Source organism: Lemur catta, chromosome 15, assembly GCF_020740605.2.
Source record: "Lemur catta isolate mLemCat1 chromosome 15, mLemCat1.pri, whole genome shotgun sequence".
NCBI classification, from domain to species: domain Eukaryota; kingdom Metazoa; phylum Chordata; class Mammalia; order Primates; family Lemuridae; genus Lemur; species Lemur catta.
This window is the reverse complement of record NC_059142.1, coordinates 55,212,039-55,223,076: the sequence shown is the minus strand read 5'-3', so window position 1 is coordinate 55,223,076 and position 11,038 is coordinate 55,212,039. Positions and strand designations below refer to the sequence as shown.

Sequence of the window (11,038 nt, the reverse complement as noted above, 5' to 3'; positions counted from 1 at the left end):
GTTCTATCCGTCCTCCCTTACCCTCCACACATGCTGGCCTTGTGTCCCCTTGGGAAGCATGGCTAAACCAGCCCCACTGTGGGGCCTTTCTCTGCCTCTTCCCTGGCCTGGAATCTTGTGCTCCTGAGCCTGACTGTGACATGTCACTTCTCACCCTTCAGCCCCCACCCCACATCGCCTGCTCAGAGAGGCTGCTCCAGTCCCGGCCCCGTCTCTGTCCGTGGTCTCATCTTTTCCCTGCCATCATCACTGTCTGAGCTATCTTGTGTATTCATCCGGTCACTTTGTATTTCCTGCCTGCTCCAGCCCCTCAATGACCAACTTCAGAGTGCAGGGCCGGGACCGTCTTGTGCACTGTGTATCCCCGAGCCCAGACCAGAGCCTGACACCGAGTTGGCTCATTATGTATTTTTAGAATGAATGACTGACTTTCTTCTGCTTTGGCCAGAGGCTGTGACTGCACAGACCGGAAAACAAGGCAGGACTGTCCGTGGGCAAGTGGGAGAGCCCTCCAGGAACACAGCCCTGGCAGCTGTCCCCCGCCCACACACCATGCAATGGCTTCTGAGTTGTCCCCAGTGGAGCACAGAGACTGTGGAGGGAGCGGGGGAGGCCACGGGGCCAGCGAGGGGCTGAGAAGGGTTCTGACTTCAGGGGGGAGGGTGAGATTGCTCTCTGCTGTCTGCTTTGGAAAGACGCCTCCAAGACTAAAGCAGAGAGGCTGGAAGGGGTCTGCTTCAAGGTCCCAATCTCTTGCTGGCAGCCAGTCCAGTTGGAGCCACTGGCTGGGTGGGGCGGTAACGGGGGCATCAGCATAGAGGAACAGGGAGCATGGCGGCTCCCAACCCAGAGCCTTCTGGGGCATTGACCTTGAGCAGTGAGGCATTATGCGACCTTGGCCAGAAGAATCACAGCCCCCAGCAGTCCCATCACCAAGAGGGGCTGGCTGCTGGGTAGGAGAGCGGATCCTCCAGTGGGCAGGGGGGTGGATCCTTTGCTGGGCAGGGGAGTGGATCCTCCAGTGGGCAGGGTGGTGGATCCTCCAGTGGGCAGGGTGGTGGATCCTCCAGTGGGCAGGGGGGTGGATCCTTTGCTGGGCAGGGGAGTGGATCCTCCAGTGGGCAGGGTGGTGGATCCTCCAGTGGGCAGGGGGCTAGATCCTCCAGTGGGCAGGGGGATGGATCCATTGCTGGGCAGTGGGGTGGATCCTCCAGTGGGCAGGGGGGTGGATCCTCCAGTGGGCAGGGGGGTGGATCTGTTGCTGGGCAGGGGGGTAGATCCTCCAGTGGGCGGGGGGATGGAGCCATTGCTGGGCAGTGGGGTGGATCCTCCAGTGGGGAGGGGGGTGGATCCGTTGCTGGGCACGGGGGTGGATCCTCCAGTGGGCAGGGGGGTGGACCTGTTGCTGGGCAGTGGGGTGGATCCTCCAGTGGGCAGGGGGGTGGATCTGTTGCTGGGCAGTGGGGTGGATCCTCCAGTGGGCAGGGGGGTGGATCCTCCAGTGGGCAGGGGGATGGATCCTCCAGTGGGCAGGGGGGTGGATCCATTGCTGGGCAGTGGGGTGGATCCTCCAGTGGGCAGGGGGGTGGATCCGTTGCTAGGCAAGGGGGTGGATCCGTTGCTGGGCAGGGTGGTGGATCCTCCAGTGGGCAGGGGGGTGGATCCTCCAGTGGGCAGGGGGGTGGATCCGTTGCTGGGCAGGGAGGTGGATCTTCCAGTGGGTAGGGGGTTGGATCCTCTAGTGGGCAGTGGGGTGGATCCTCCAGTGGGCAGGGGGGTGGATCTGTTGCTGGGCAGTGGGGTGGATCTGTTGCTGGGCAGTGGGGTGGATCCTCCAGTGGGCAGGGGAGTGGATCCGTTGCTGGGCAGGGGGGTGGATCCTCCAGTGGGCAGGGGGGTGGATCCTCCAGTGGGCAGGGGGTTGGATCCTCCAGTGGGCAGGGGGCTGGATCCATTGCTGGGCAGGGGGGTGGATCCTCCAGTGGGCAGGGCGGTGGATCTGTTGCTGGGCAGGGAGGTGGATCCTCCAGTGGGCAGGGTGGTGGATCCTCCAGTGGGCAGGGGGGTGGATCCTCCAGTGGGCAGGGGGATGGATCCTCCAGTGGGCAGGGGGGTGGATCCATTGCTGGGCAGTGGGGTGGATCCTCCAGTGGGCAGGGGGGTGGATCCGTTGCTAGGCAAGGGGGTGGATCCGTTGCTGGGCAGGGTGGTGGATCCTCCAGTGGGCAGGGGGGTGGATCCTCTAGTGGGCAGGGGGGTGGATCCTCCAGTGGGCAGGGGGGTGGATCCGTTGCTGGGCAGGGAGGTGGATCTTCCAGTGGGTAGGGGGTTGGATCCTCTAGTGGGCAGTGGGGTGGATCCTCCAGTGGGCAGGGGGGTGGATCTGTTGCTGGGCAGTGGGGTGGATCTGTTGCTGGGCAGTGGGGTGGATCCTCCAGTGGGCAGGGGAGTGGATCCATTGCTGGGCAGGGGGGTGGATCCTCCAGTGGGCAGGGGGGTGGATCCTCCAGTGGGCAGGGGGTTGGATCCTCCAGTGGGCAGGGGGCTGGATCCATTGCTGGGCAGGGGGGTGGATCCTCCAGTGGGCAGGGCGGTGGATCTGTTGCTGGGCAGGGAGGTGGATCCTCCAGTGGGCAGGGCAGTAGATCCTCCAGTGGACAGGGAGGTGGATCCGTTGCTGGGCAGGGGGGTGGATCCTCCAGTGGGCAGGGGGGTGGATGTGTTGCTGGGCAGGGGGGTAGATCCTCCAGTGGGCAGGGGGGTGGATCTGTTGCTGGGCAGGGAGGTGGATCCTCCAGTGGGCAGGGGGGTGGATGCTCTAGTGGGCAGGGATGTGGATCCTTTGCTGGGAAGGGAGGTGGATCCTCCAGTGGGCAGGGGGTTGGATCCTCCAGTGGGCAGGGGGGTGGATCCTCCAGTGGGCAGGGTGGTGGATCTGTTGCTGGGCAGTGGGGTGGATCCTCCAGTGGGCAGGGGGGTGGATCCTTCAGTGGGCACGGTGGTGGATCCGTTGCTGGGCAGTGGGGTGGATCCTCCAGTGGGCAGGGGGGTGGATCCTCCAGTGGGCACGGTGGTGGATCCGTTGCTGGGCAGTGGGGTGGATCCTCCAGTGGGCAGGGGAGTGGATCCGTTGCTGGGCAGGGGGGTGGATGCTCTGCTGGGCGGTGGGGTCGGTGCTCTGCTGGGCGGGGGAGCAGGTTCTAAGGAAAGCCAGAACACCCATGAGGCAGGGAAGGGCAGCATGTCACCCATCGCCTCCATGGAAGACCAGGTAATCCCTGACCGTTCCCATGAGACCCCGACTTCTTCTCTCACCACACCTTGGTCCTTCTGTCCTTGTCCGCCAAGACCCCTCACAGCCCTGCTCAGTAGGTCTACCCCTCTCCAGCCAGACCCCAGGTGACTTTTGCCCCTTAGATGGGTCAGGGCATCGGTGGGTTGTGCATGGGAGGCTGAAAGATGAAGACTCCAGGAAGGAGACTCCTGGGTGGTCATGGTATACAGCAGGGTATGTCCATCCAGGAGCCAGGAGGTGGCTTTGCAGGGCAGCCCTCCCAGGACAGATCGCCACTTCTGTGCACCTGCATGTCAAGCAGATGCTTGGCCTACCCACCTTGGCAGGTGCTTGTAGGGGTCAGGGAGGGATTCAGTTGTTCCCAGAAGCCAGGGAGAGGGGAAGGGGAGACCGGTCACAGGAGTGCCGGCGCACACGCCTGCACATATGTGCACACAAGGACAGCCCTCACCTGAGTGCAGCATGGGCAGCAGGGTGCTGAGGTGCCCATCGTTGGGCTCGGGCACGATGCCCAGCAGGTGGCACATGAGCTCGTACACGTGGACGCTCTCAAAGGGCTCCACCTCCAGGCCCGTCTTGAAGCTGGGGCCCACGGCCCGGAAGATGGTCTTCATGTCCATGTGTCTGTTGTCGAAGCCATGCTCCCCATTGTTGAACTGGACGTTAATTCTCTGCCAGGGAGGGGGCAGGGTCCAGGGTCCTTGCTGGGAGTAACCAGCCCTCCCCACTACCCTGCTCTCTCTGCAGCACCCCTGCGGGGCGGTGCCTGCCAGGGCAGAGACCTTGTGGTGGATCCCAGCGTGGGACAGGAGGGTTCTGAGACTCAGTTTCTCTGAATTCTGAGCCCCCAAAGATCACTCACCCCAAAGAGGGATCTTCGGAAATAAATGGAGACCCCAAGCAAGTGGGACTCAGCAGACAGCCCGAGGCTGCGCCTGCCTTCATCCAGTGTGGGACGCGGCCCAGAGGTCACACTGGGTCTCCCTCCCCAGTCTGGACATTGCTTCCCGCCCAGCACCCTGGGTTCTCGCTGAGGGGCGAGCAGGCTCCCCACCCTGGCCCACCTCTGCCCTGTCACCCACCTGGCTGGACATCCCACACCTAGCCCTAAGTGCACACTCCTGTCACGTGGTGACAGCTGTGTCCCTTCAAATTGGGGCCTAGCTAGGAATGGGGATGCCTTTTACAGAAGTGGTAGGAGCCCCCCGTAAGCTGTGTGTCTGGTAGGCAACTCACCCCGTGGATGACATAGCTGGGGTCGCTGTACATCAGCAAGGGCGTGACCCTGGGGTTGTTGGCATAGTGGAAGGACGCAGGAAACGACTCCTTCTTGTAGACGTGGAGTCTGGGGTGGGCGTGCTTGAGGGCGCTGTACACCTTCTCCAGCATCCCTGCTTTGGGGACCAGCATCCCATTTGGCCCGTAGTCCAGGAGCTCAAACTCGATGTCCCGGAAGGTGAATTTGGGGAACTTGCGGAACTCGATCAGGTCACTGGCTTTCTTGTTGACGGTCGTCATGCCGTGGTCGGACGTGACTATCAGGTTGAGGACACTTGAGAGGTGGTTGCGCCTGATGCTCTCTCGGAGGTAGCCCACGGTCCTGTCCACCTGCTCCACCACCTGCTTCCTCTGCTGGGACTCGGGGCCGTACTTGTGGCCCGTGGAGTCTGGCTCCCCAAAGTAGAGTGTGACCAGGTCCAGGTCCTCCTTGGTGAGCCACTGCATCACCGTGTCGACGTTCGCCCTCCACTCCGTCTCGTTTTTGTAGTTGTGCAGGACGCCTTCCTTCCGGCTCAGTGTCACGGCCGCCCCCTGGTAGGTGACGTTCCCCCCGGGGTAGAAGAAGGAGCCGGTCCTTAGGCCCTGTCAGGACGAGACAGCGTTAGGGCCATGGCCTCCCCGGCGGGCACCCCCAGCCCACCCTGTGAGCACGTGGTCTCCCCACCCCCGCTTTTCTCCCTCTCCCGGCTGCGGCCATGCGGCTTTTATCTTCTGCAGCATCACATTATCTGGGGCAAAACTGATTCTGTGGAGGGGACAAAAGGTGCCCAGGGGACTCAAGCACTAAACAAGACAACAGATGTAAACACAGCCCCAGACGTGCCGTGTCTGCTCACCAATGTGGCTCTGGGCTCCTGCCTGGGGGCCACGCTACCCAGCACGTCCCCTTCTGTCCTGCAGCCCCACCTGCCCACTGGCCTCTGGTCTGGGCGTGAGTCTGTCCGTCCACCTGCCCCTCCACCCTTCCACCTGGTCATCCGTCCATAAATTGATTGGTGCTTGTTTAGAATCCATCTGTCCTTCCAGCCCTCTGTCCACACGTGTCCCCCGGCCCACCCACACCTGCAGGCAATTCTTTCACTGGGTCGAGCACCAAGAGGCACCAGGTTCTCTGCGCTGTCTGCTGTGGAGTGTGGCGGATGGAGCCCTGAGCGTGTGTGTAGATGCTTCTGGAGCAAGGGCACTCCTACGTGGGGGGATACATTGGCTGTAAGGTGGGCAGAGGTTCCCATGTTTATTTGGGGTTCCCCTTGGAAGCCTCCACTGGACTATGTTGATTAGAAGCCTTACCTCCAGGCCGGGACGCCCCCAGGCCATGGCAAATTGGTGGGTTCCTGGGCTCAACACTACAAGTCACCTCTTACGTTATCTTTGGCCCTTTAAAATTTAGCCGTCCAGCCCTGGGAGGGGCGTTTTATTGTTACATACTTGCTTGTTGAGTCACAGTGGTCTTCCATGTGCTGAAGGGTCCAAGGGTTCAGTTCCCCCTCCATTTGGGAGGCCATAGCAATCCCTCTTGGTTCCAGTGCTCCAAGGAGGACCAGCCAAAGCCGGGTCCCCATCGGCCCCACACCTGCCTCCCCCAGCCAGCTGTGATCTTATGTGGGCACGGCCTGGCCTGGGCCCAGGTCCCTGTCCTCCCACCCTCGTGGCGCCACGTGGCCGGGGCAGCATTACCTGCCTCTGGGCCGTGATCCAGATGGGCACGCTGCCGTTGTCCCACCATTCCGTGATGCCCAGCGTGGCGTGGTAGGGCAGCTTCACCCTGCTGGTCGTGTTGTAGTACATGTTGTGGACCACCCCGTGGTTCTCGATGTATTTGCCTGTGGGAGGGAGAGGTGCAGGGCTGGGGACGCAGCTGTGGGCGGATGTGGGGACGGAGGGGCACAGCTGCACGAGGCCAGACCCTCGTGTTCTGGGTGGGGAAGCTGGCAGGGGCGGCGGGGGTGGGGTCGGGGGGATGTTCTCATATACTGCCCAGTGGCAGCCAAGGTCTGAGGTCAAGTTCGCCGCAACAAGCAGGCACATGTGCTTTGACCTGGCAACGACACTTCCACCTTCCGGAGCTCTTCCTTCGGCGAAACGTGAACGTGGGCACAGAGACTCATGCGTGGGTCTCGGCTGCGGCTTGGTTTACATTAGCAAAGGATTAGGGGTGACCTGTGTGGCCACTGGGAGGAAAGTAATTAAGTAAATCATGGCCCGGACATGAAGTGAAATCCTAGGCAGGGATTTACATGCACCAAGTGGACCCTGTGAGCTCTTTATAAAATTAATTTTTGCGTAGGAAACCCACGCACTTGGTACTAAGTTTGAAAGGTGTAAAGGAAGGAGCAGGACATGCCCCACCCCACCACCCTCGCCCGTGACGTGGGAAGCACAGCAGTCCGGCGTGGCACGGAGAGCTGCTCGCCCTGTTTGCGTGGGGGGGGGTGTGGCTGCAGAAATGCTGGTGTGAGCGTGAGCTGCTTGTGCTGGGGTGAACAGTGTCCCCCAAATTCATGTCCATTTGGAACCTCAGAATGCGGCCTTATTGGAAACAGGGGCTTTGCAGATGTGATCAGTCAGGGTGAGGTGAGTCCACGCTGGAGTGGCGTGGCCCCACATCCGATGCCTGTGTCTTTGAGAGAAGAGGAAACGTGGACACAGAGACACACACAGGGGAGAAGCAGCCGAGTGAAGACAGTGGCAGAGGTCCCAGCAATGCTACCACAAGCCAAGGAACATGCCAGAAGCCGGACGAGGCAGGAAGGATCCGGGCCCTGCGACCCCTCGGTTCGGGCTTCTGGCCCCCAGAGCACAGCCTGGAGTTCTGGTTTCACTGCCCAGTTTGGGAGCTTTTGTCACGCAGCCCCAGGCCCCTGACCCAGTGTATTCGCAGGATGCACAGAAACTGGGTGCCCCTGGGGAGGGTGGGGGTTGCTTCTCGCTCCCCAACACCTTTTGTGCTATTTGTGCTATTTTAAAACCCATGTCTGTACTGCCTACGGCAGGCAGCTGCGATTGGGGTGGGGGGATGGGAAGGGCTGAGGGAGCTGCTGCCGTCACCACCTGGAACCAGAGGGCCTGCCCGCCACCCCCGGTGGGCATTGTCACTTGCCCTCCATCCGTTGTCACCAGTGGTGGGGCTGAGCCCTGCCTCCCAGTCAGGGGGCCCCTCCTTGGAACTTGGCTCCCCCCCCATCCCACCGGGCGCTGGGCCGGCCCTGGGCCTCACCGGTGACCAGGGTGAAGTGGCAGGGGCTGGTCATGGTGACGAAGGCAGGCGTCATGTAGCGAGCTTTCACCCCTTCTCGAGCCATGGCGTCCAGGTGGGGGGTGTTCACGTCCTGGTCGTAGTTCCAGCGGAAGCCATCGAAGGACACAAGGAGCAGCTTGCGCCGGGAGCCCTGCCTGGGCCCTGGCACCGCGGCCCCGGCAGCCAGGAGGGTGGCCAGAGCCCCCGCGAGCAGGACAGCTGAGCGCCCCATGACAGGCTCTGTGGACGGGCAGGTGCACGGGGCCCGCTCATTCCGGGGGAGAGCAAAGTCCCAGGGTCACCTGGGCTGACCTTATCTGTGCATCTGTGGAGACGTCATGCTGGGGAGGGGGAATTCCGCCGTGGTGTGGGCGCCACCCTCGGGCCCGGCGTGCGTGTGCGGGGATCGGTGCGGACTCGTGCATCTGCCTTCACTGCCAGCCCGGGCCCGGGGGCACCACGCCGCTTCCCTCCCTCTATCCTCTGGCATCCTCCGGCATCCTCCCAGAAGGTGGGTGGTGACCCAGGGCTCCGAGCACAGAAGGGAGCCCCTTCCACCTGCCCCAGCTCACTCTGACCCCAGAGGACTCAGGTGGGGGTGAGCTGGGTGGCCCCCCACGGGCCTTTGGGGGGGCCCTTTGCCTGGTCCAGGGCAGGTGGGGTGGGCGTCCCAGCGCCAGGACCCAGCCTGGGCAACAGCAGCTCGGCCCAAGAATGGCCTTGTCCGTGGGGAAGCCCAGGCTGGGCGCCTCTTCCCTGTTCTGCCTGCGTTAAGGGGCCCTGGGATGGGGTGAGCGGAGCGGGAACCCGACGGCCCCAGAGCAGCGCCCTGTGGCGCCTGCCTTCCCAGGGTGCGTGGCACTCAGAGAGAGCGCGGGGTCTTGGTGTCCTTGCCTCATGGACCTCCAACAAAGCGGTTGGAAGAGGGAGATTCTCTTGTTGCCTGGGCACGAGGCAGGGTGGGTGGGGGCCCTGATTCAGTGCCCAGTTCTCCCCCAGTCCCTCCCTCTCCTTCCCCCCCTCACCCTCGGTGTCTCTGGCTCTGTCTTTCTCTCCCACTCGGTCCCCCCTCAGCGAGTGGGGGAGCTGAGCTCTGCTCCAGCCAGGCCTGGTGCCGCCAGTTCACCAGCCTTTGTCCTTTTAGGGTCCTATTGTCAGAATCTGGGGCTATCGACAGCTTTTGTCTAAAAAATCGCACGGCTGTGAATATCTTGGCATCACTGACTTTTCCCTCTTCTTTCTTCTTCGTTTACATGCCATGATTTCCTTGGGGTCAGAACCTGGAGGGGATATCGGACAAGGGGTGCCAGGGCCACTCGGCTCTGGCAGTTGGATGGCTGTCGGGTGACTCCGCTCCTCTGAGACTTCAGGGTCCTGACCTTGGGCTCTGTCCTTGGCCTGTTTAGTCCAGTTTTAGCAAGAATTGTGCTGGGTCAGGGCAGCGAGAATCCTATCTGATCACCCCCCTCCCCAATATCTCGTTACCCGGGGCTGCTCTCAGCGACAGTCCTGTTGAGTGGGTCCAGCAAGAATCCCCTGCCCTTGAGGTCTCCTCTTAGTGATTTTCCACCCACGCCGCTCTGCTCCGTGGCTACAAATGCCCCCTTGTCCTTGCTGGAGGAGAATGCACCTGACCTTCTCCCCTACGGAACCCATTGTAGGAGCCCCTTCGAATGAAGTCTGCCAAATGTCGTGAATACTTTTGTCTCTGACACAGAGAGGCACTTGGTAGTTCACCCAGCCCGAGTGGCTGTAAATATCCACTCTGCCCTGCCCGACACTAGCTTTGTGGGGTTTTATTTTTTTATTCCTTTTTGGTAGCTAATAGGTGTGTAATGATATCTTAAAATATTAAGCCAGAAAAGCTGGGAGATTTTCCACGTCACTATTTCTATGTCTAACTCCCACGTGCAGGTGTGGGCGTTAGATACCACCTTTGACTGTTGATGAAGGGGGCTCTTCAGCATTGAATCCTATGGTTTTATTGGTTATGTATTTCACAATGTATTTTTTTTTGAATATTCACCTGTGGCATATATTTGCTTGATAAACATTTGTCATTTATATTTGTCGCCTGCGATTTCCCCATTTTCCCACGTGATGAATGTTCTCCAGGCAGACGCTGGGGTCTCAGCTCCCCAAACGCAGGGACCTGCCCCACTGGCCGTAGCTGGACCCCAGAGTCTGGTACAATGTCCGGCACAGAGTAGGTGCTCAGCACATTTTTGTTGAATGAATAAATTTAGAGGGGAAATTTATGGAAATATCTGTCATACTTTCTGGTTAGGCAAAACTTTTAAAAAATAAACTCTTAATTTGACAACACTTTTAGCTTTATGGAAAAATTACAAAGACAGTGCGGAGAGTTCCCTGTTCTTAACACCTTGCGTTAGGGTTAGCGCGAGACTTCGCACAGCTACGGAGCAGGAGCCGGTGTGGGTGAGTCATTATTGATCTGGGTCCTCGCTTCATTCAAATTTCCTTAGTTTTTACTTAAGGCAGTGTCCTTTTTCTGTCCCAGGCTCTCATTCAGGACGACGCGTGATGTTTCACCGTCTCGGGCTCTCTGGGTGGTGACAGTTCTCAGACTTGCCTTGTTTTGATGTCACTGACAGTTTTGAGTAACGCTGGTCAGGTGTTTCATAGAATGTCCCTCACCTGGGGTTTATCTGATGTTTTTCTCGTGATTAGACTGGGGGGTGGGGTCCGGGGGGAGGTTCGCAGAGACACAGGGCCCTTCCCAGATCACGTCAGGGAACGCTCTGTCCACAGGACTCCTCGTGGGCGGGGCTGACCGGGTCGCTCGGGTGAGGCCGCTCCGGGTTCTGCACCGCCACCCACACTCTTTCCAGAAGGAAGGTCGCCCTGTGTCACCCACACTTAAGGAGCGGGGTCACTGTCTACCTCCTTGAGGGCGGAGCATCGATATAAATCTGCAGGGGAGATTTCCCTCCCACTCTATTTACTAATTTATTCAGTCATTTCTTTATATCCGTGTGGGTTCATGACTGTCTATTTTGTACTTTGAGTTAGAATTCTCTATTAGCTTGGTTACTTTGCTGCTGCAGTTGCTCCAGCTCTGGCCACTGGAGGCTGGGTCACTTGGCTCTGGGCCGTTTCACGCCCTGGTTGTGCGTTCAGCGTTTTGGGCTCTGCAGGCTGCCCCGGGCGGGCTCGTCTGGTATGTTCCCTTCCTGTCCTGGAATCTGGCGTTTCTCAGCGGC

The 11,038-nt window shown here is 60.2% G+C and overlaps 1 protein-coding gene across 1 annotated transcript; it reads right to left on the bottom strand.

The window, feature by feature from the left end:
- Positions 1 to 885: 885 nt before the first annotated feature.
- On the bottom strand, positions 886 to 8,125 carry ENPP7 (ectonucleotide pyrophosphatase/phosphodiesterase 7). The gene is made up of 5 exons (XM_045569979.1): positions 7,794 to 8,125; positions 6,254 to 6,399; positions 4,532 to 5,158; positions 3,747 to 3,966; positions 886 to 1,016 (listed from the first exon to the last, which is right to left on the bottom strand). The coding sequence occupies exons 1-5, from the start codon at positions 8,044 to 8,046 to the stop codon at positions 886 to 888; spliced, it is 1,377 nt and encodes a 458-aa protein (XP_045425935.1). The 5' UTR covers positions 8,047 to 8,125.
- Positions 8,126 to 11,038: the final 2,913 nt, after the last annotated feature.

Coding starts and splice junctions, on each gene's coding strand:
- ENPP7 (XM_045569979.1), bottom strand. CDS start 8,046: ATGGGGCGCTCAGCTGTCCTGCTCGCGGGGGCTCTGGCCACCCTCCTG. Junction 5,159..6,253: donor GGATCACGGCCCAGAGGCAG/GTAATGCTGCCC, acceptor TCGTCCTGACAG/GGCCTAAGGACCGGCTCCTT. Junction 3,967..4,531: donor CCAGCTATGTCATCCACGGG/GTGAGTTGCCTA, acceptor CCTCCCTGGCAG/AGAATTAACGTCCAGTTCAA.